The sequence below is a fragment of the Dreissena polymorpha genome, chromosome 7 (assembly GCF_020536995.1).
Source record: "Dreissena polymorpha isolate Duluth1 chromosome 7, UMN_Dpol_1.0, whole genome shotgun sequence".
Classification (NCBI taxonomy): Eukaryota; Metazoa; Mollusca; class Bivalvia; order Myida; family Dreissenidae; genus Dreissena; species Dreissena polymorpha.
The window spans coordinates 11,571,700-11,595,673 of NC_068361.1; the positions used below are offsets into that span (position 1 = coordinate 11,571,700).

Genomic DNA, 23,974 nt, shown 5'->3' on the forward strand with positions numbered 1-23,974 from the left:
TTTTGTTGAAACTTTGTGTAAGGCAGTCTGTGTATTAAACACTGTGTAGAGATTTGAGCTTCAAACTTAATATTGCAGATGCTCTAGGCGACTTTCCATCGATACACTACTTTAAATATGTTCAACGTTTACCTATAATCTAGCCGAATATGTGTATCGCAGTAATTGAAGCACACGTTCCTATTTTGTTATAGCACATTTCGGAAACCCCGCTTCTTGAACACTTATGTTGCTAAGCAACATATTGCGCAATACATAGATACCAACACACGTATGAAATGAGTGACTCAGTTTCCATGGCAAATGTTTGGTAGGTAAACGAGCGTCGGATATATTCAAGCCATGCGTTTCTTGGGCTTCGCAAAAGTTAAATCAGTATCACTACTACGTCTTATGCGTATAGTGTAACACAAACGATGTTCCATCTGAAACGAAAAATGTTACTGTACGTGCTTTATTTAGTTTTTCTTGACACTGTTTCGACATCAAGAAACACTCGAAGATTGGATAGACTTGAAGACGATGTACTCAAGATTCGGAACGATATCATTGGAGACTTAAAAAACGAACTGAGTGATTTACGTAAGGATCTGAAAGAAGAAACAGATTTAATAAGAGGGGACATTTCTACGCTTTTTAAAATGTTATCGGAATCATCAGGGCAGGTTGATAGACACAAAATTGAAGAAGTGTCTCAAGCGCCGCAAGGTTCATGTAATTGTGGAGCTATTTTTAGTCTATATGACAATATATTGAATGCCTTTAAACGAGAAAAATCCGAGAACGTTATGGTTCGAAAAGCATTTAACGAAATGAGAAAACAACATGAAGACTTTGATTCCAGATTAAAGGGTGCTGAAATGAAATTACGATCGGACATACACAAAAACAAAAATGAGACTAACGCGGACATTACTGCGACACAGAAACTTCTTCACACTATCCAGAGTGACACGCGTGCATACTGCGACGACCGGTTAATGCATTTAAATGAGTCATTGACGAATCGCTCTTTGAATACTTTACAGGAAATATCTCGGATAACATCAGATATTGCAAATCTTAAAACGTCAAATGAAATTTTGAAGAACGTAAGTGGTGAACTGATATGGCGTTGTGACGGTGTGGCATTGAGTGGTGAATATATAATAAATCCATATGGTATGAAGGTTTATTGTGATGTGGACTCGGAAAACAAGGGATGGATAGTTATTCAGAGGAGAATGGACGGATCGGTTGATTTCAATCGCAGTTGGGCCGATTACAAAGCTGGCTTCGGCAACTTGAAAGGCGAATTCTGGTTGGGAAACGAAATTATCTACAAGCTGACTAAGGACAAACCTAAAGAGCTGAGAATTGATATGGAGATGTTCAATGGAAAGAAGCGATATGCGCTGTATTCTAAGTTCAATGTTTCATCTGAATCTGAGAAATATCAGCTCTATGCGGAAGGATACACTGGTGACGCAGGAGATGGTATAATATCAGGTGATCACGTCGGTCAGTCGTTTTCAACTTTCGATGCCGATAATGACCCGCTTGAAGTTTGTTGTGCATGCCGTTACGGAGGTTGGTGGTATCATTACGCGTGTTTCGTCGTAAATCTAAACGGAAAATACATTAAAGAAAATGAGACAGTTCCAATTCATTATGGAATTCATTGGCACCCGATCACTTGGTATATTTACTCTTTGAAATTTGTGCAAATAAAAATACACTAAAATGCACTTTTGTACATAGCCTGATACAAAGGTCAATAAGTAAACAGTACACTTGTCATTCGTGTTTTGCCTACGCAAATGATGGTACTTAACATTTACAATTAAACGTATTTACACAATTTAAATTATGTGTGCTGTTTAAAAATAAACATTAATTCATGTTAACTGTATAAACATGTACAGAACATAAGCTCGACATTTTACCTATGGTGAAACAAATCGTGTAAAATAGTTAATAAAAACTCAATTATAACTATATTGTGCTGCATCACTTATTATTGTCAGTAAATCTGACTTATCACGCGATCATTTTTTAATTACGCACAGCCACCGTCTCTTTTTATCAAACACTGAAAGTGGACAAAATTAACAACTCCGCCAAAACATTAGATTTATCAGATAGTGTCAGACCACTCAGTTGTTGCAAACTGTGAATTATTTTAATGATGTATTTATGTGTTGATTTATTATCTTGTAATAAAACATAAACAACTATTCGATGTAACAGTAACGAATCGTTCGCATAATGCACGTTTTATAAATCCTGAGCATGTGATATACATGCCGACAAAAGATATATGATAACAGTTTTTAAAACACAATTATAACTTTATTATGCTGCATCACTTATTGTGGTCAGTAAATCTGGCTTATCACGCGATCAATTTTTAATTACGCACAGCCACCGTCCCCTTTGATCAAACACAGAAAGGGGACAAAACACAAAACTGCGCCAACACTTAGATTTATCAGAAATTGTCAGACCACTCAGTTGTTGCAAACTGTGAATTCGTTTAATGATGTATGTATGTATGTGTTTATTTCTTGTCTTATAATCAAACATAAGAAACGTATCCGATGTAACAGTAACGAATCGTTCGCATAATGCACGTTTTATCAATCCTGAGCATGTGATATACATGCCGACACAATAATATATATGATAACAGTTTTTAAAACATGCGTGTTTAATGTTTGTGTTGAAAGAAGTATAATGTATAGCACTGTGACAACATATGATCAGAATGACAGGTCTGAATTAAATATAACGGTAATAATTTACTTGCTACGTAGATACCTCAAAACGTGTTTATACAACGGAAATATTGAATGAATGCCCTTACGTTAATGAAAACCTCTGCCAACATTACAACATTAGACAGTGTGTCTATACCTTAGTGTAGCATTGATGCAATGAATTTGTTATATGCTTAAAAATACTATCTGTAGACCATCCTTTCCGTGTAATAACAAATGATATCGCTTGCAATTATTACAGCCAAGACATTCCCATCTGTTGTAAAAAACATTTAAAAATATAAAATCAGTTACAGTCGATGTATCTGTCACGAATCCTAACCAGGATATGACCACTTACCAGCTAATTGGATACGTGCTGTTAACTCGCCACTTCCTCAATCTAGAAAATAAACCCACCTGTCTCTCTATGTGAATGCATTAATGTTGAACTGAACATTGTTAAAGGTCTGGACTACTTTATCACTTGCCCAGTGTGCATGGGTTGTTGTCTCATAAAAGTGCATGTATATTTGTAACAAAAGCCTTATTGGTAAATCGTATGTTTTCTGTTATTTTTCGTTTAGTGTCAATATTGCTTTGTATGTAATACAACTGGTTTCCTTAGTATTATAAAATGATCTTTTTGTATTGAGTAAATGTAATTTTCTTCACGAATGATTTGTTTAAAATGCGTGTTATAATATATGTATATGTAGACAATAAAATATTTGCGCAAAATCTGAGGGTACCTTCTACTGCTGATAACTCCTGAGCAAAACCTTTATATTGAAAGATACGCATTTGAAATAACGATTTCCTCCGATATTTTATGTAAGTCCAAATGCGTCTCATAATAATAATGATAATGATAATCTCCATGCTTCCCATGAGTTCACCTACTGCACACGTGTATGCTTAGCGTTGGTAGTTAGTTGTGATTTTCACGAAATATCTGATACCGACAAGCAACTGTTTCATGTCAAGTGTTTTAGATAAACGATAATATCGCCACATCGCATCATATCAATAATGGTGGTGAGAGTATGTCCATTAACGGGAGGCGAAAAATGGGAGGCGGAAAACTACAACGGGCGAGGCATGGTCAGGGGTGATAACCCAAAAAAAGGGTTAGGATAAGGGTTAGGGTTAGGGGTCGGTTTAGGGTTAGGGTTGGGTTTAGGCTAACCCAAACCCTAACCCGACCCCTAACACTAACCCAAACCCTAACCCTCTAACCCCCCCTTGCGTAATACCATACCATGCCTCGCCCGTTGTAGTTTTCCGCCTCCCTTAATACCTTATTCAAAACTCAACTTATCCCGAGCTGATAACTTCCTTTTACCGTTATTCGGTCGTCGCAGTTTTCTTATCCTTGTTTTCCCCAAATTCAATTGGCGATGGAATGTGCGAAAAATTTCTCGCCATATACCCAAACGAATTAATCATTATATTTCTTTAGCAAATGTTAGAGAAATTGCATACAACCTTGACTAGATAATTATCTTTCTCGAGATGAGTGAGTATATCGCAAAGGATGAACACTGTTCCTCACCATTTTGCGCATAATTGTTCAAACGATACACACATTTTCGACCTTTAACAATTGCAAGTAAATATGTCGGAATCGGTGTTGTTCTCCTATTAACATGCTCGTTACGAATAACCTTCGTGTACTTGTTGTGTTGTTAGTTTAATTACTCTACCCTGATAAACAAGAAAGATTCACTTTTATGAGATGTACACATTCAAAATTTATGTTTAAGTATTAATAAACCAATGTCAATTGTATATGTATAATGTGATATGTGCGCACTTACTTTAAACACAGTACATTAATGTCGCCGCTTTTTGAGTCAATTATCGGTCTTTCACTCTTGGGATTAGAATGGGCTATTGATAAACGCATATCTGACTATAAGATTGCTCAATCATGGACGTTTGTGTGTTCATGGTTGAAAAGGTGGTAACACTAACAAATAAAAATACACTGCCATTCTTAACCAAACAGTGGCATTTAACTTGGCGTCTTCATTAAAGAGTATTAGCATATAAACTAAAACTTTTAGTTATCATGATTTCATACCGTTTTCGGTTTTAAATATGTTCGTTTTTGAAAATAATTTGGCAATATTATTTATAGCATTTTATTTCATTTGACAAGTACACATTTTATCAAAAATACACAATATAATAGGTATAAGAACAGGATTAAAGTAATAATAATTATGTTTAAATATTACCTCGAGGAGAAACACTGTATACTTATTTTAGTTTAAATATTATCTTGATGAGAACCACTGTATACTTATTACAAGTATAAAATTATAAGTATACAGTGTTTGTCCTCGAGGTAATATGTAAACATCATTTGCAGTGGGTAAAGTAATAAAATATAACTTAGGTTATGCCAGAAATAGGCAATATGAGTTATACATATGCAAATGTTATATAAAAATTAGAACGAAGGATTGTTGATGCAAGGACTTTGGCATCAACTAACCAACAACTACTCATTATCGGATTATTAAGAAAATCGCCGGGACTCTTTAAATTATAAATTGAAAAAAAACATGCAGACACATTAAAGAGATTAAAATTTCGCCAATACATTTCTTGGCGATGAGCAGATTATCGACCTCAACATCGCTTATTACTCTGGAGATAATGTTCATTAATGTTGTGAACAGTGCGTTATAATTATGACATACGAAAGATAAGTGGTAATTAAATTCATTATAAATTATCTACAAGCTGACTAAGGACAAACCTAAAGAGCTGAGAATTGATATGGAGATGTTCAATGGAAAGAAGCGATATGCGCTGTATTCTAAGTTCAATGTTTCATCTGAATCTGAGAAATATCAGCTCTATGCGGAAGGATACACTGGTGACGCAGGAGATGGTATAATATCAGGTGATCACGTCGGTCAGTCGTTTTCAACTTTCGATGCCGATAATGACCCGCTTGAAGTTTGTTGTGCATGCCGTTACGGAGGTTGGTGGTATCATTACGCGTGTTTCGTCGTAAATCTAAACGGAAAATACATTAAAGAAAATGAGACAGTTCCAATTCATTATGGAATTCATTGGCACCCGATCACTTGGTATATTTACTCTTTGAAATTTGTGCAAATAAAAATACACTAAAATGCACTTTTGTACATAGCCTGATACAAAGGTCAATAAGTAAACAGTACACTTGTCATTCGTGTTTTGCCTACGCAAATGATGGTACTTAACATTTACAATTAAACGTATTTACACAATTTAAATTATGTGTGCTGTTTAAAAATAAACATTAATTCATGTTAACTGTATAAACATGTACAGAACATAAGCTCGACATTTTACCTATGGTGAAACAAATCGTGTAAAATAGTTAATAAAAACTCAATTATAACTATATTGTGCTGCATCACTTATTATTGTCAGTAAATCTGACTTATCACGCGATCATTTTTTAATTACGCACAGCCACCGTCTCTTTTTATCAAACACCGAAAGTGGACAAAATTAACAACTCCGCCAAAACATTAGATTTATCAGATAGTGTCAGACCACTCAGTTGTTGCAAACTGTGAATTATTTTAATGATGTATTTATGTGTTGATTTATTATCTTGTAATAAAACATAAACAACTATTCGATGTAACAGTAACGAATCGTTCGCATAATGCACGTTTTATAAATCCTGAGCATGTGATATACATGCCGACAAAAGATATATGATAACAGTTTTTAAAACACAATTATAACTTTATTATGCTGCATCACTTATTGTGGTCAGTAAATCTGGCTTATCACGCGATCAATTTTTAATTACGCACAGCCACCGTCCCCTTTGATCAAACACAGAAAGGGGACAAAACACAAAACTGCGCCAACACTTAGATTTATCAGAAATTGTCAGACCACTCAGTTGTTGCAAACTGTGAATTCGTTTAATGATGTATGTATGTATGTGTTTATTTCTTGTCTTATAATCAAACATAAGAAACGTATCCGATGTAACAGTAACGAATCGTTCGCATAATGCACGTTTTATCAATCCTGAGCATGTGATATACATGCCGACACAATAATATATATGATAACAGTTTTTAAAACATGCGTGTTTAATGTTTGTGTTGAAAGAAGTATAATGTATAGCACTGTGACAACATATGATCAGAATGACAGGTCTGAATTAAATATAACGGTAATAATTTACTTGCTACGTAGATACCTCAAAACGTGTTTATACAACGGAAATATTGAATGAATGCCCTTACGTTAATGAAAACCTCTGCCAACATTACAACATTAGACAGTGTGTCTATACCTTAGTGTAGCATTGATGCAATGAATTTGTTATATGCTTAAAAATACTATCTGTAGACCATCCTTTCCGTGTAATAACAAATGATATCGCTTGCAATTATTACAGCCAAGACATTCCCATCTGTTGTAAAAAACATTTAAAAATATAAAATCAGTTACAGTCGATGTATCTGTCACGAATCCTAACCAGGATATGACCACTTACCAGCTAATTGGATACGTGCTGTTAACTCGCCACTTCCTCAATCTAGAAAATAAACCCACCTGTCTCTCTATGTGAATGCATTAATGTTGAACTGAACATTGTTAAAGGTCTGGACTACTTTATCACTTGCCCAGTGTGCATGGGTTGTTGTCTCATAAAAGTGCATGTATATTTGTAACAAAAGCCTTATTGGTAAATCGTATGTTTTCTGTTATTTTTCGTTTAGTGTCAATATTGCTTTGTATGTAATACAACTGGTTTCCTTAGTATTATAAAATGATCTTTTTGTATTGAGTAAATGTAATTTTCTTCACGAATGATTTGTTTAAAATGCGTGTTATAATATATGTATATGTAGACAATAAAATATTTGCGCAAAATCTGAGGGTACCTTCTACTGCTGATAACTCCTGAGCAAAACCTTTATATTGAAAGATACGCATTTGAAATAACGATTTCCTCCGATATTTTATGTAAGTCCAAATGCGTCTCATAATAATAATGATAATGATAATCTCCATGCTTCCCATGAGTTCACCTACTGCACACGTGTATGCTTAGCGTTGGTAGTTAGTTGTGATTTTCACGAAATATCTGATACCGACAAGCAACTGTTTCATGTCAAGTGTTTTAGATAAACGATAATATCGCCACATCGCATCATATCAATAATGGTGGTGAGAGTATGTCCATTAACGGGAGGCGAAAAATGGGAGGCGGAAAACTACAACGGGCGAGGCATGGTCAGGGGTGATAACCCAAAAAAAGGGTTAGGATAAGGGTTAGGGTTAGGGGTCGGTTTAGGGTTAGGGTTGGGTTTAGGCTAACCCAAACCCTAACCCGACCCCTAACACTAACCCAAACCCTAACCCTCTAACCCCCCCTTGCGTAATACCATACCATGCCTCGCCCGTTGTAGTTTTCCGCCTCCCTTAATACCTTATTCAAAACTCAACTTATCCCGAGCTGATAACTTCCTTTTACCGTTATTCGGTCGTCGCAGTTTTCTTATCCTTGTTTTCCCCAAATTCAATTGGCGATGGAATGTGCGAAAAATTTCTCGCCATATACCCAAACGAATTAATCATTATATTTCTTTAGCAAATGTTAGAGAAATTGCATACAACCTTGACTAGATAATTATCTTTCTCGAGATGAGTGAGTATATCGCAAAGGATGAACACTGTTCCTCACCATTTTGCGCATAATTGTTCAAACGATACACACATTTTCGACCTTTAACAATTGCAAGTAAATATGTCGGAATCGGTGTTGTTCTCCTATTAACATGCTCGTTACGAATAACCTTCGTGTACTTGTTGTGTTGTTAGTTTAATTACTCTACCCTGATAAACAAGAAAGATTCACTTTTATGAGATGTACACATTCAAAATTTATGTTTAAGTATTAATAAACCAATGTCAATTGTATATGTATAATGTGATATGTGCGCACTTACTTTAAACACAGTACATTAATGTCGCCGCTTTTTGAGTCAATTATCGGTCTTTCACTCTTGGGATTAGAATGGGCTATTGATAAACGCATATCTGACTATAAGATTGCTCAATCATGGACGTTTGTGTGTTCATGGTTGAAAAGGTGGTAACACTAACAAATAAAAATACACTGCCATTCTTAACCAAACAGTGGCATTTAACTTGGCGTCTTCATTAAAGAGTATTAGCATATAAACTAAAACTTTTAGTTATCATGATTTCATACCGTTTTCGGTTTTAAATATGTTCGTTTTTGAAAATAATTTGGCAATATTATTTATAGCATTTTATTTCATTTGACAAGTACACATTTTATCAAAAATACACAATATAATAGGTATAAGAACAGGATTAAAGTAATAATAATTATGTTTAAATATTACCTCGAGGAGAAACACTGTATACTTATTTTAGTTTAAATATTATCTTGATGAGAACCACTGTATACTTATTACAAGTATAAAATTATAAGTATACAGTGTTTGTCCTCGAGGTAATATGTAAACATCATTTGCAGTGGGTAAAGTAATAAAATATAACTTAGGTTATGCCAGAAATAGGCAATATGAGTTATACATATGCAAATGTTATATAAAAATTAGAACGAAGGATTGTTGATGCAAGGACTTTGGCATCAACTAACCAACAACTACTCATTATCGGATTATTAAGAAAATCGCCGGGACTCTTTAAATTATAAATTGAAAAAAAACATGCAGACACATTAAAGAGATTAAAATTTCGCCAATACATTTCTTGGCGATGAGCAGATTATCGACCTCAACATCGCTTATTACTCTGGAGATAATGTTCATTAATGTTGTGAACAGTGCGTTATAATTATGACATACGAAAGATAAGTGGTAATTAAATTCAAAGTCTTTACACGAGCATAGTGGGGGTTCGATGATGTGTCATCTTTCAGAGTATTTCTGCTTAAGAGAAAAAAACACTTATCTCGTTAAAATAGTTGTTTATCAAAATATAATTATATGAATTAAGCTAAAATCTGTATCAAAATGTTCCAGAGAATTTATTCTGGCTAAATACAAACGGTTGCCAACTTCGGGAGCTAATCATTTAACACAATGTAATTAAAAAGGTCAAAGTCAATGTTTATCCGAAAATATGTCAATCACATACGCAAGCTTATAGTTGTATTTGCTCCAACGTGATTCTCGATACAATCTCTGAAATAAGAGAAAATTTTAACAAAATTCAGCTTATTTAATAATGTTATGTCGCCATGTATGATCACTTTTCTCAAAAAGAGGCTTGCTGAATAAAGACCAAAAGCGGTAGAGCACGACAATGTATAGGCAAATGATGCATTTTCTTGCGATGGTTTACGTATATATTTGTATTGTTTATTTTATTGAATTGTTTCTGTTTACGTTAAGGGTTTCATCGTCGTCTGCACGAATAATACAACGATTATTTGAGTCAACTACCCGTGTTTGCATTGCGACCAAAATATGACACGTAATGGATATTTTTGTCAGGCAAGTCTTACGCGTTCTATGAATAATGATTAAGATAAGAAATGTGTAACGACATATTAACGGTTCAGACAGAGGCCGTGTACTAAGACAATAACAATATATCGAATGATACTCCGACAATGTGAGGTTTGAACAGGTAAGTCAATGTTTGCGTCTACAATTGGTCTGTACTGGTGTAAAGATTTCCAGTTTCTATTCATTTTAAACATTGCGGATTTTTCTGACTTGCATACTCTGCATTAATTTAATAAATCTTTTTCATCTACTTGACAAATCTGATCTGGTCTTGGGGAAATAGAAAGTCATTATTAAAGCAAAGATTATTGGCAGGATATACATGGACACGGGTCGCATTCAACATGTCAATAAAGGTACTCAACACTGAAAGATGTCATTTAATCCAATATGGCTTTCACCAATGGAAGGACATGCACGGACATTTAACTCTTCTTTAGATAGTAGGTTATTCAAATATGTTTCCATCATAATAAATGACCACCATCGGAAATGGATGACAAACGTATATGGACTCGCATATTGGCATCTGGCTTGAACTAGATGGAGTTAAAGATACTGACACACTTTGTAAAAGGACAATATTTGATCGTTCTTGACGCAACCACATTTTAAACTTAAAGACTTTGAAATAATTCATAATTGAACCCGATATTTCGGATTTAATATTTCCATTAAATTGTTTCTCAAATATTGTTTGATCGATGATAGATGGTACGAATTTGTACTGCGAAGTTCAAATTATTATAATGGACAGTATTAAAAAAAGGAAAAAAACTCACACATCGGATGATTTTATCGAAAAACTCATCCAGTATTTCACAAATTTGTCATGTTTAGATCTTAATATTTAGGTGTTATGTTCTCTTCCAAAAATGTCATTTGTCTTTTTATTTTGTGTCACATAGGAAAACGGAATATGTTTTAGAAATTTCGACTCATTGGAACTTTGGTATTATAACGAAAAAGAAAAGAACGTTACCTTACCAATAGGTAAAGTACTTATTCATTTACATGTAAACAATCCATAATTTTCTTGCAGCGAACAACATTGCTCAAAATAATAATTAAATTATTAATTTAATTGATCAGGAATGTGCCAAAACACTTGAATTACTGTCTGCAGGTTATGGTTACTTTGACAAAACAAATGTGTTCTATTGGCTGTTTGGACTTGATATTGCAGCAGAGAACATCGGTTTTGATGGATGACCATTCAAGAGACCTTGTCCTGTATCCTTAAAGCGGGTTGCCATTTGAGATTACAAAGAGGCTTAAGCCAAATAGCGAGATGATATTCAAATATGTCTGCAAATCAGTCTCATTTACTGTGTATACATTTTGAACACTGACGATGCAATAGACTGTATCTTGAAAAGCACTATGTGTAACATATGCGCTATATACAAATTGCAAATTGTTTTCCTCAACATTTAGATATTCAAGTAGATTTTACGTACCGAAACAATACATGAGCTATACTTAATAAATTAGCAAGTTAGTTTGTTGCCTTGCGCCTCGCGTTGTCTCAATATGTTGAAACACTTCTATTATAGCACTACGTCGACGGATACAAAAAAATTCGGCTAGCTTCACACGAACATATCGGAATTCAGTGAACGCCGCCACAGTCGATGCGCACTAAATCTCTTATCAACGAAATTCTTTCGGGCTCTTTGCTGCGTTGACAATTTCAACAATTGTTCACAATAAATTAATCAGCCAAAATAGAAATTCTTTTAGTTAAGAAAAAACACATGACTCGAGCAATTGAACGAAAACTGCAAAACGAAAATGGAATTTTCTGTCGAAAATTCTGATCAAGCGGTCAATGTCATTTCGAAAATGGTCGAATGAAATAATGTTACATGGGTAAAAAACAATTGCGGCGTTATTGTACACAAGCCAATAAGATGTGTTTTCTAGTATTGTACGATGTATTATTTTTATTCACAAGACACGCTGATGGTCAAGAATGTACATCGACATTCTTGAATACAAATTGTTTTCCTTCAGAAAGTACAACTTTCGACCGAAAGTTAGCTTCAGTAAAATGGTCTAGTCAGGACTATAAAACATGAATGCTGACGTTATATAGCTAAAATTACAAACGCGATAAATTCTGAAGATTGTTTGATTATCACATTCAGTGTCACTTACAGTGACCTGAAAAACGTTTATACACATCTAACTATACAGGCGCAATACGTAAATCCTGGCAATAAGTAAAACCGGACACCTGTAAAAAGCGTTTGCATTATCGACATCAATAATGGTATCGCATATGTCGATTCACGCGCTTTTATTCGCAACAAATAAGCAGAATCTAGTCAGTATGAATACATTTACCCCTAGTTGTTTCATGTTGACATCTGCAGTATAAACATTCGCATGAAGTGGTTGCAAATTACTCTGCGCATGCGCATTTGTTGAATCAAGTCAATATGTTAATTTAATGCTCATTTGTTCAGCATGGCGATCAGTTAAAAAATCTGTAGAGTTCCCATCGCTTATCAATTAAAATTTATAAATATCAAGATTTCGAATGCATCAAATTCTCTGTGCTTACTAGTTTCCAATAAAATTTCGAATAAAACTATGCGTCGTGTTGAGAGAATTTGAACGATTTTATTTCATTTCAGAGGAGTAAACTCCAACAAATAAATAAATAATGAATTTAAATATCGTGTTCTCCCATTACATTTTCATAATTTGATTTATAAAAGGGCAGTGTAATAGGCAAACATCAAATATATATGTGAATTATGCTTATATTATATATGTTATAAAGCAGTTTATTATTTAGACCGTTAAGAATCATAGTTTTTAATTTATGTATCCAAAATAATTCTTTGCATAAACGGTCTACATTGTTTTTAACAACATCAATAAGAACACAAGAAAAATAAGATAAACTGTAATCATTTTGAGTAGATCCAATATGTTCATGTAAAATAGGATTTATTGAACAGTTTTTATATCAAATGTATGGCTATTCATTCTGCGGGATACATTTTGATTAGTTTGGCCGTCATATTGTTTAAAGCAATTTTTACATGCTATTAGATATATAATATTACGTGAAGTACAAGGGTTATGTGGTAAAATTCATTCGACTGTTACACACTACGGATAAAACGTCGCCATGATTGAAACAAATTAAAATGCATTAATAGAAGAAACTTAACGATGTCAGAGAGTTTAAACTTGTTTTTCTGTTTTCCATTGTACCAAATTGCAAGGTTCAATATTTGGTAAGCTTCATTAGGATGAAGTACACAAGTTCGGCATCTTATAGGCCGGCCCATCTTTCTTTCACAATCCTGTATACATGTATCATAAATTACCTTAAATGCCACTGCTAATGTCTTAATAAATTTTTGTTTTTAAAAATGGATTCTCCTGCATTCGTATATATGTTGATATTTCCTTCAGTAGACGACCTAATATGGAGCGACCCCAAATACTTTGAAATATGAGAGTTAAACCGTAAACGAAAATTGTGCGTGTGAAACGATATAAGTACAATCCATATCATAGTGTAAATAATAGGAGAAACCAGTGCTAGTATTGAATTTTGAATATATGTTAATATTATTGCAGTGTGTGCATCTTCGTCGGTTACATTCACCAGATGTAGTTGAGTATTGTTATAAGACACTGAACATGTCACAGGACTATAACTTAAATTCTTAGGGCGTGTATAGGCCTAAATAAGCTTTACTGAATTAGGGATTTCACACTTTCCTTATCTGATAATCTTAATAAATCCCATACTTTGTGTACAATTTTAGCAATATTAGGAAGTGATGTGTAAAAACATACAGTAAAGGGCACTATTGAATCAGTATTTCTCTGAATAACACTTAATACATTATCCTGTGTCATATTATTCACTTTCGAAAATGCATATTAAATATGATTTGTTGGATAATTTCCAATCTTAAAATATTTAAATGAACTATATTATCACTGATTAAATGCATCATCATCAGATATGATACGCATAAAGCGCTTATTCTGACTGTACGGAATACTCCGTTTACATGACTTGGGTTGAGATGACCAAAAATCTAAGTATAAATGCATATTAGTAGGTTTACAAAATGTATTTGTAACAAAAGTGCCTTGTTCACTTTTTGATATAGATACATCAAGGAAAGATACAGACTTTTGAGATATAATAGAAGTACGTTTTATAGTGGAATGGAAATTATTAAAGGTATAAATAAATGTTGTTTAATCTTTTAAAGAGCCATTCCATATCACAAAAATGTCATCCAAAAATATAAGTCAAATATATGGTTTAATAGGCGTATTGCTAAGAAAATCTTCCTCAAATTTTCCCATAAAAAGCGAAGCATAAGACGGTGCCACAGGACAACCCAAAGCAGTACCATTAGTTTGCAAAAAAAGTATCATTATTAAAATCAAAACAATTAATTTCAATAACAACTTGCAGTAGTTTGCTAATATCATCAACATTAAAATATTATATATAGCTTCTTTTTTTAGAAAATATGTTCAAGCTTCTATTCCCACATTACGTGGAATATTAGTGTAAAACTAAGATACATCTAGTGTAATAAAGTAGCAATCTTTTTAATATTCTTAATTTTGTTAATAAAGTATGTTGTGTCTTTAACATACGAAGGTAATAGTCGCATAAGTGGATTTTAAACATAATCCAAGTATTTCGAACTATTTTCTGTGCTGGAACGGCATGCAGACCCGACCGGGATATCCAAGTGGAAGACTGTTGTCAAATGGCTTTTGATTTATAATTTATTCTGAATTAACTATTCATAATATTCGGAAAGAAGATAATCTGGCAGTCAAAAAACACCAAAAGGTGAAATAAGCATACATTCTCTTTCTTACGAGCACCGCCGACCTACTCAAGATCTTTCTTTTGAAAATCATAATCCAAATAAAGAATCCTTAAAATACGTACCTAATCTCAGACAACGTCTTGTAATGAAAAACTCCTGATATACGTTGCTATGATAATCGATAGTTATCTACTCTTTAGTACCGGGAACGACGTAGCTCCAAAAGAAGGCCCAGCACAGCAGAACTAAGCTGGATGCGATATTTAAGAGTCTTGGATGTAGCAACACCGAAATGTGGAGGAGGATGGTAATGAAAACTTGAAAACTAGGCCAATTCGAACCGTAAGCGTATTCAAGACGTTATGCTATATACTAGGAACGAGTAGCGTCTGTAAAAATCGATATTCATGACTCATGATGAGTTTGTTAGCTGTTATAGAAATCGATTAGTGCTATAATATTTTATCGATATAAACTTGTTTTAGTCTCATTTAGTTTGCTTGTGTTATAACAAACACACATTAAAAATCTCAGAGCCGTTAAAAGTTTGCTATAAAACGCTAATATATGTTTCCTCCCAACACAAAATCAGTTCACGTTACCACAGGCTGATAAATGGCTCTTGGGAACATTAAATACGTTTTTTTCTCGTGTACGATTTCTGTACATCATCCATTCTCGATTAGAAACAACCATTTTTGATGAAACCCGATCTACATTTGTATTTGCTTTGATAAGACAATTATTGGCGTGTCTGTATAATTTCTCATTAAGAATATAAGTGAAGTGCTCACCGTGGTAGGTGAAGGTTATGATATTGCCATTTGTTCTAAGGTTGTTCAACAGATCCCTTTATCAGTTTTATATTAATTCCATAATGTCTAATGGATCGGATTTAGAAAACTGAAGCATTAATTTCAGAACTTACGAATAGGTAAGATATTATATTTGTAATTTTGACTTTTAATCCTTTTTAACTGACTAACTAACTTGACAATCAATTATCGGTTATTAAAATAAAATAAAATAAATGATTACGTCCCTACGGTTATTTGTAAAAAAAAACTAGCAAACTACTTCCTCTCATCTGCATAACGATTTGGTGTAGCATTTATTCTTTTGAGCATGATGAGCAATCTTTTATTCGACAAAGACTCCAATAATTGAAACTTACTATCGAAATATTAAATACGTTACAATATACTAATGTACATTATACGTGAGTGTTATTTGTTTAATATCTTCATTATGACTTCATAAAAAAGTATCCATTTATAAAAGTACAAGGGTTATGTGGTAAAATTCATTCGACTGTTACACACTACGGATAAAACGTCGCCATGATTGAAACAAATTAAAATGCATTAATGGAAGAAACTTAACGATGTCAGAGAGTTTAAACTTGTTTTTCTGTTTTCCATTGTACCAAATTGCAAGGTTCAATATTTGGTAAGCTTCATTAGGATGAAGAACACAAGTTCGGCATCTAATAGGCCCATCTTTCTTTCACAATCCTGTATACATGTATCATACATTACCTTAAATGCCACTGCTAATGTCTTAATAAATTAAAACTGGATTCTCCTGCATTCGTATATATGTTGATATTTCCTTCAGTAGACGACCTAATATGGAGCGACCCTAAATACTTTGAAATATGAGAGTGAAACCGTAAACGAAAATTGTGCGTGTAAAAAGATATAATTCAATACGAATATAATTGCTAGTTTTGAAATCGTTTTTACAATATTTATTATTATCAAGTTCATTTCCAAGCAAAGAAGAACATTTGGACTAGTTCTAACGCTTAAGTGAAAACAAAATATAATATTAAAAATATTAATATTTTTGGTAAGTCATTTGTTTAAGATGGATAAGTAACGATGGGGTGAATAAATGTGCTTTTTGTACATTTTACACATTTAAGAGACAGGCTGCCAATAAAACGAAATAGCATCTTATATATTTGACAGTTGACACGAATCTCAAACATGTAATTAACATAAATGTTACAAATGAAAATAGAAACACAATACCAAATCGCACTGGCGAATTTGAGATTCATTCCAATATCCATCATATAACTTATATAATACGCCGAACAAATAAATGACCGATTTGAGATAAAGAATAAATACACTTGTAAAACAATCACTAAAATTCGCTCTTTCTTTGTTGGTAATATTTTTAATGTTTTGTTTGTGTGCAGAACCAAGAAAAATGTGGTGTACATTGTATTTCCTTATATGCTTAATCCCGCTTAATATTTTTACTAATGGATGGCAGACTGATTAAAAAAAGATGTACATCAATTCCATTTCTATAATGTAATACAGTGTTTTACAAGTTAAGATCTAAAAGGATTTTATTTTAAATCTTTGATAAACAATGACATTTTAAGTCAGCAATAAAACACTGTATATGTTCACAAAATCTCAAAGAACAGCACAAAATGAACACAAATTATTGTCCATTTTATCATCGACACACAATCAAAACTTACAGAACGATGTAATCTTGGTAAGCTCATGTTGCATCTGTATGTGCAAAATTCATAATGACTTGCTGCCAGCTGTATTGATAGTAACACCACATCTTTAATGACAGTAAGACTTAGAACAACGTTCGTAGCGCAGGGTGTTTTGTTCAGAGTTGCTCACCCCCTGTACGTCGATAATCCAAACTGAGTAGGATAATTCAAACTTAAGAAAAAATGGCGACAGCAATAAAGACTCCAGTAATTTATTTCTAAGAACACGTTTATTTAAGGTAAGTTGTATTTTTACTTTTTTATTCAGCCTCAATATTAATACTTTTGTTATTTAAATACTTTTTTTGGAATATCTCTGCATGCTATTGATTATTGCATTATATATCTATATATAAACATATAATGTTTAGACTTTTAATGCCGATTACACCTTGCAAACACGAGAGAAACAATCCAAAGAAGTCTTGTACACTATTTCACAGTTGTGTTCATGATATGTACATGTACTATATGTATGAACACTTGATTGAATGTCAAAAGTGTTATTTGTCAAAAAATAAGGTTATTATCAATTTTTACCCAACGAAAATGAAAGAAGAATATTTAATTACATGTTAAACTTTAGGTGTAAGAAATGTTATACAATAATTCGATTCTCTATTCTTTCTTCGTGTATATTATGTTATCGATTCGAAGCCGATTTTGACCAGATTTTCGATGTCAACCTCGATAAAAAATATATTTCAATGAATTTATGTAAAGTTTATTTCTCGCTATATGATTTTTATGCAAACCAACGATGGACTGTCACCTTAAGTATTACTGGCGGAATACCGCGTTATATTTATTCTTAATGTGTAAGCAAAATACCAAGTGGCATTTATTCACAATATATACCATCATGTCAGCAGATAGAAAAAATGGTTTAATACAGAAATAAAAAAGATTATGTTAAAATAATACAAAAAAGGCATTTGATATAAATGGTAATTATACACTACTATGCTTAAAACAGTGAGGCGAATAGTGAGACATTTCCGGTATTAACTCATGTTATGAGTTTAAACATGCAAAGCATGACTCTATTATAAGTTGTCATGAATTTTTCTCTTATTTTGGAAGAATTTGCAAAATCTCAACAAGTATTGAAATAATTTTCAATTTTATTGCTGTCACATAACTTACAAAGCCACAATTTTATGTCCCCCAGTTAATACTGGGGGACAAATTGTTTTTGCCCTGGCTGTTTGTTGGTTAGTTTGTTGGTTTGTTGTCAAAGGTCAAATATATGGCTGGGACATAGTGTTTCACAAACACATCTTGTTTTCTATCGTAAATAAAGAGTTGTTCTGTTCTGTTCTGTTCTTCTATTCGAGCCTATCTATCAGTTTGAATTGTCAGCGTATGTCCACAAACACGTAATTTCGTAATCGCTCTTCTCAATTTTCTAAATTAAATCTTCTCTATTATTCAAACAAAACGATTGTTTTATTGCTTTCCATACGATTGGTAAAATATCATCATTTATATCTTGCTTACGCTTTTGTGAGCATTAATCGTTAATTTTGTGTTTTAACAAATAACTAACATAATTGATTTGTTAGATTTTACAAAACACATGATTAAGTTCATATATAGACGGTAAGTATCTTATATTCCCAAAACAAATGACTAACCTCATTGATTGGTTAGATTTTACAAAACACATAATTAAGTCCATATCTAGATGGTAAGTATCTTATCTTTCCAAATCAGTTCAACTTAAAAGTTATTTAAGTAGATCAGACCTTCTTCCAATAAAGATAGTACTACTATTTGTGAACATATAAAGACTTTATAGGCTGTTGATTGTCTGACACCAAGAACAGATATGTACAATTTTAGGTGCATTTTTCCAATTCGGCCAAAAAAACGTACTTTTAGAACAAGTACGTAATAATTGATGACACGATTGACTGAAATAACTGTAAAGCTCACTTAGCAGTTGGATAAGTTGAGTACTGATGTTAGCAATTTTAAACAGTAAAGTTAAAACGCGATGCCTAAATGGTTACTTGCATCTGAATTATCTCCATTCTTATGTATCGGGATCATAATTACATTAGTCCAAGCTAGGGAAAATTCCCCGTGTTTAAAATCATATTAAACTCGTTGCATGTTTTAAAATTCCTATTAAAAATCGTTGCCTGTGGTTAAAGTTCTATAAAAAAAATCGTTGGTGATAGGCCCAATCAAATTTAAATATTTGTTTAGCAGTTTGTTTACACTAGATGTTTAATTCATTACATGTTATTCGGTAAGCAAGGTTCCCAAATACGTTGTTGAAGTCATGGTTCGATTTATATTCTTCCTCATTAGCATTATTAATATGTTTTCCATAAAAACATTTTGGTAAATATGATTTTTTAAATCAGTGATATTAATGATAAAATACCTTAGGAATGGTTGCACGAATAACCTGTCTCCTGTTTTGGAACATATATTGTAATAGAACAATGGAACTTCTGAACTTTGTCCAATCAAAATCTTTCAATGACATGTCTTTCATTTAAGAAATATCTCAGAAACACGAAACATCTTTAAAAGCGTTATTCGGCGTATATCCTGATTTTTAAATAATGGAAGACAAGTTAACTTTTTAAGTAATTAAATTAAAAGTAATGTTTTATTATTTTTTCATTAAATAGTCACATATCCACCGCATGAAATGTTTGTTATGAAGTGCACGTATATTAAACTACATAATAGTGTTCGTATATCCAAATTTTACTACACGTAATCACATCACGTCATCACATAACTTTTTATGATTTTATTTCTTCTTCATCGAAATATATAGATTGTTGTTATTTGATTAAGACGCAGTCTTTTCCCCACACATTCAAATAACACTGTCACATCCGCTACATGCAAAAATTGGTCGTATGGCATTTGCGGCCAGCGAAGCTCAAGCCCAGTCTTTCGCAGTCAAGTCATGGGCCATGTTTTCCTTTATAAAAAAAGCACGAAAGGTTTCGTGGCATCTCCTGATTATCCTTCTCAGTTTGTATATCCTGACAAGACTGCGCGGATGCGCAGGCTTGACTGGAGCTACGATGGATGCATATTACATAAAACCTATTTTCGCATGACGAGGGTCTTTACAAATCCCATTGCGTCCTGTAAATGAAACATCAGACCACGATATTTTCCGATTGAAAATTGAAGTCACAATGTGTTATTTATAGCCAACTGTCAAATGTCGGTAACCTATTCTTCCTTGCAGGAAAGATTTTCAGAGAGACTGACCGCTTACGCCACACAGGTGTGGCTAGTTAATTAAAAGATTTCCCTTCTATCATGGACATTATGCTATTCCGGTGGTTTTGTCTCACAATACAAAACAAATGGTATTGATCGATAGGTTTTTATTCAGTTCTTTCCTTTATTTTTTGCTTACAAAAGCGTCCTTTGTTCTCAAATCTCAAGGCTGAATGATTATTTATAATAACTGAAACACAACGTTCTTGAAATGACAATTTGAAAAAATAAAATTGTGAAACGCAGTAGATAAGTTAAATACGAATGTTACTTAAATACATACGTAACATACATTTAATCGAGAAAACATAATTTTGATAAAACAGTAACTTTGTCGTGCTGCCTTAATACAATTCTACAATTATGTTGAAAAAAAAAACACGTAATCGATATTATATAGCAATATGCTATACAAGGTTACCAAACAGTTCGAATGAATGAAATGTGCGGAAAACACAGAGAAATCCGTTATTGCGGATCTAATCTCTGTCATGGTGACGGAGTTATCCGGGCTCTAAGAGCCCACCATCGTCGGGTACTGGTCGTGGTAGCCCGATATATATCATATACTCCCCTTCGAGCTCCTCTTTCTTTTGCTATTAACATCTTTACTTTCGTTTGCCGCTCCTCTCAATCTACTGCATGTCTTTGGTTCCTGTTTCCTGTATCTCCTCTTCTTTCTTTCTCCAGTATTACTTCCTCTTTATTGAAACTCTCCACTCTTCTCTGTACCCCCTCTATTCCAGCTCTCAATCTTCTTTCATTCCTTCGTTTTCGCACTATGTTCAGTCCACAGGCTCGCTCGCCTTTCTATCTCAAACTCACTCCACTATACTAGCTATTATATACTTGTACATGTTAAACTTGTTACTAGTTATTTAAATTGTAAATATACAAAAGTATTCTTCCATATTCATAATGATTTTGAGGTTAAATATATGATATATATAAAGTGATAAAATATATCAGGTTGTTGCGAACTACGCAAATCAAAATCATTAGGAGGATGGAAGAATACTTTTGTATATTTACAATTTAAATAACTAGTAACAAACTATACATTATTAAGGTAAAGTTACATTTAACTTGAACATACAGTTTACGCATTAGAAAACACCCTATGTACTTAATTTAGTTTTCTTTAAACGTTTATTTAACCAACTGTTAAATATCATGACACATCTCACAATAAAGATCGAGGATGACATGTAGAGACTACATGTGTATTGGTTATTGGTTTGAGATTTTTAAATACAACACTAAGATGTATTTACATTTCAGTTCATATTCCGAAGGTGCGTTGGTGATTTACTTTCAAACGATTGCTAGTTAGAAAGAAATAGGACATGCGTGTTATTGACTAAAGTTTTATAGAGGTGAAAACATATCCATCTTCAGATCTGATGTCGAGGAATGTAAACGTGGAAAATCGGATGCGGATTTGAAAGATTAATCGTGGTGTTAGTATCTTCTTTTTTGATAAATTAAAACATCAAAGACGGCTACATATATTTCCAGAAGTAAGGGATTCATGTCCTCCAAGTGTATTCGAGTTGCCTCAGCGATACTTGTTTTCAAAGCATTATACACAATTTATAAGAAATGCATATACATTTTTACCAAATTTTCATATCAAAAAGAGAAGTTCCGTTTTAAATCCAACATTCTCGAATCTCTCGAATATCAAACAAACCGAAGTCCTTTGTTTGGTCAAAGAACAGGTCAGTTAAACACAAAATGCAAAAGAAGTAATGCTAAAAGCATTTATCTATCAGTAACAAGTGCACAATACTCACTGCTGACAGTGATACCAACTGGAAGTGAACATGTCAAGTACTTTCTTGTGATGGTCAAGACTGCTAATGCTAATCACGGTTAATGATAATGAGTCCAAAGCTGCTGGAGGTGACATGATGATAGTTCTTGCTCAGCAAATCAAAGGGGACGGCACATTGGCCAGTCACATGCATGACCATGACAACGGAACGTACAGCGTCCGGATTAGAATTCATTGGGCCGGTGCGACTGTCATTAGGGTCAAGAATGCGGCAAAAAAAGAAAACACCTGTTTAAGACTGAAAACTATGGACACATACGGATCATCTGTGTTTTTGATGAAAAACGTGTGGGGACTCGGTGGGAAATTTCTTAATTAAAACGAAACCGACTTCACATTATGCTTGCCGAGTGAAATGATGGTGGATCACACTTGTGAATGCAATTATACCTCGATTAACGATGGCATGCACATTCAATCATTCAATTCGGGTGCGTTTGATGATGTGGTGAAAGCTAACAAACCACTTAAAGTATACGTTCCATCAGTTGAAAATATTAAGGCGGTTGCAAATATTGAAGTTCAAGTGAATACACACGGTTTGTATATAGAGAAGCCTATATGTAAACAGATACGAAACAGATTAACTTGGGAAAATGTAATTAATAATATTAACGGATTTTGGATGCAAGTCGTACATAGAAACCGAACAACACTTATAGGAGTTGTTTAAAAGGAAAATACATGTATTTATTCGGGAATCTACTGCCAGACAGTATGCGGAATTCTTCGTGAACGTGGTACTGGAAACAAGGCCGGACATTAATCTTCGGCGTTTTGGTGAACACAACACCTACCACTGGCGCGAAACATTTTCAAACGTTTATTTAACTGTGACATATTTAAAGCACGCAATGCCTTTCACAAATCCAGAATTGCCCTTCGCGGTATAACTTTAGTATATTCTGAACTTCAAAAACTGAGTAGAAGAAGCATACCTGGTGACAAGTTAATATTTTTGTTCGCTTTCCATGCTCATTTTCAGTCATTCCCCATATCCGTGTTCAGTGGCAGAACCCGTAGACTTGTGAAAAGCATTCGAGCATTCTTGGCCTTTAAACCAAAAGCATTAGTCTTCGTCAAAGACGACACTCACTGGTTTGATAACATGTTGACTATGGTCTACATAGAAATATTACAGCAGGAGTTTGAGAGTCTTCATGACAGAGTTGTCTACCTTGACACGTGGTCCCTTAACGTGGTACACGAGACCAGAAATATCCATCCGGGTC

The 23,974-nt window shown here is 33.5% G+C and overlaps 2 protein-coding genes and 1 long non-coding RNA gene across 3 annotated transcripts in view; 2 read left to right on the plus strand and 1 right to left on the minus strand.

Annotated features, from left to right (window-relative positions):
• Positions 1–23,974, minus strand: part of LOC127839277 (uncharacterized) — a 193,269-nt gene that overhangs the window by 130,127 nt on the left and 39,168 nt on the right. The gene's annotated exons all lie outside the window — the stretch shown is intronic.
• The window catches only part of LOC127839273 (plancitoxin-1-like), a 284,745-nt gene that overhangs the window by 65,840 nt on the left and 194,931 nt on the right, over positions 1–23,974 (plus strand). The window lies entirely within an intron of this gene.
• Positions 297–3,481, plus strand: LOC127839270 (angiopoietin-related protein 7-like). The gene has a single exon (XM_052367550.1). The coding sequence runs from the start codon at positions 417–419 to the stop codon at positions 1,719–1,721; it is 1,305 nt and encodes a 434-aa protein (XP_052223510.1). The 5' UTR covers positions 297–416; the 3' UTR covers positions 1,722–3,481.

What these genes read in the sequence shown, in the direction of transcription:
- LOC127839270 (XM_052367550.1), top strand. Translation starts at nt 417, where the DNA reads ATGTTCCATCTGAAACGAAAAATGTTACTGTACGTGCTTTATTTAGTT.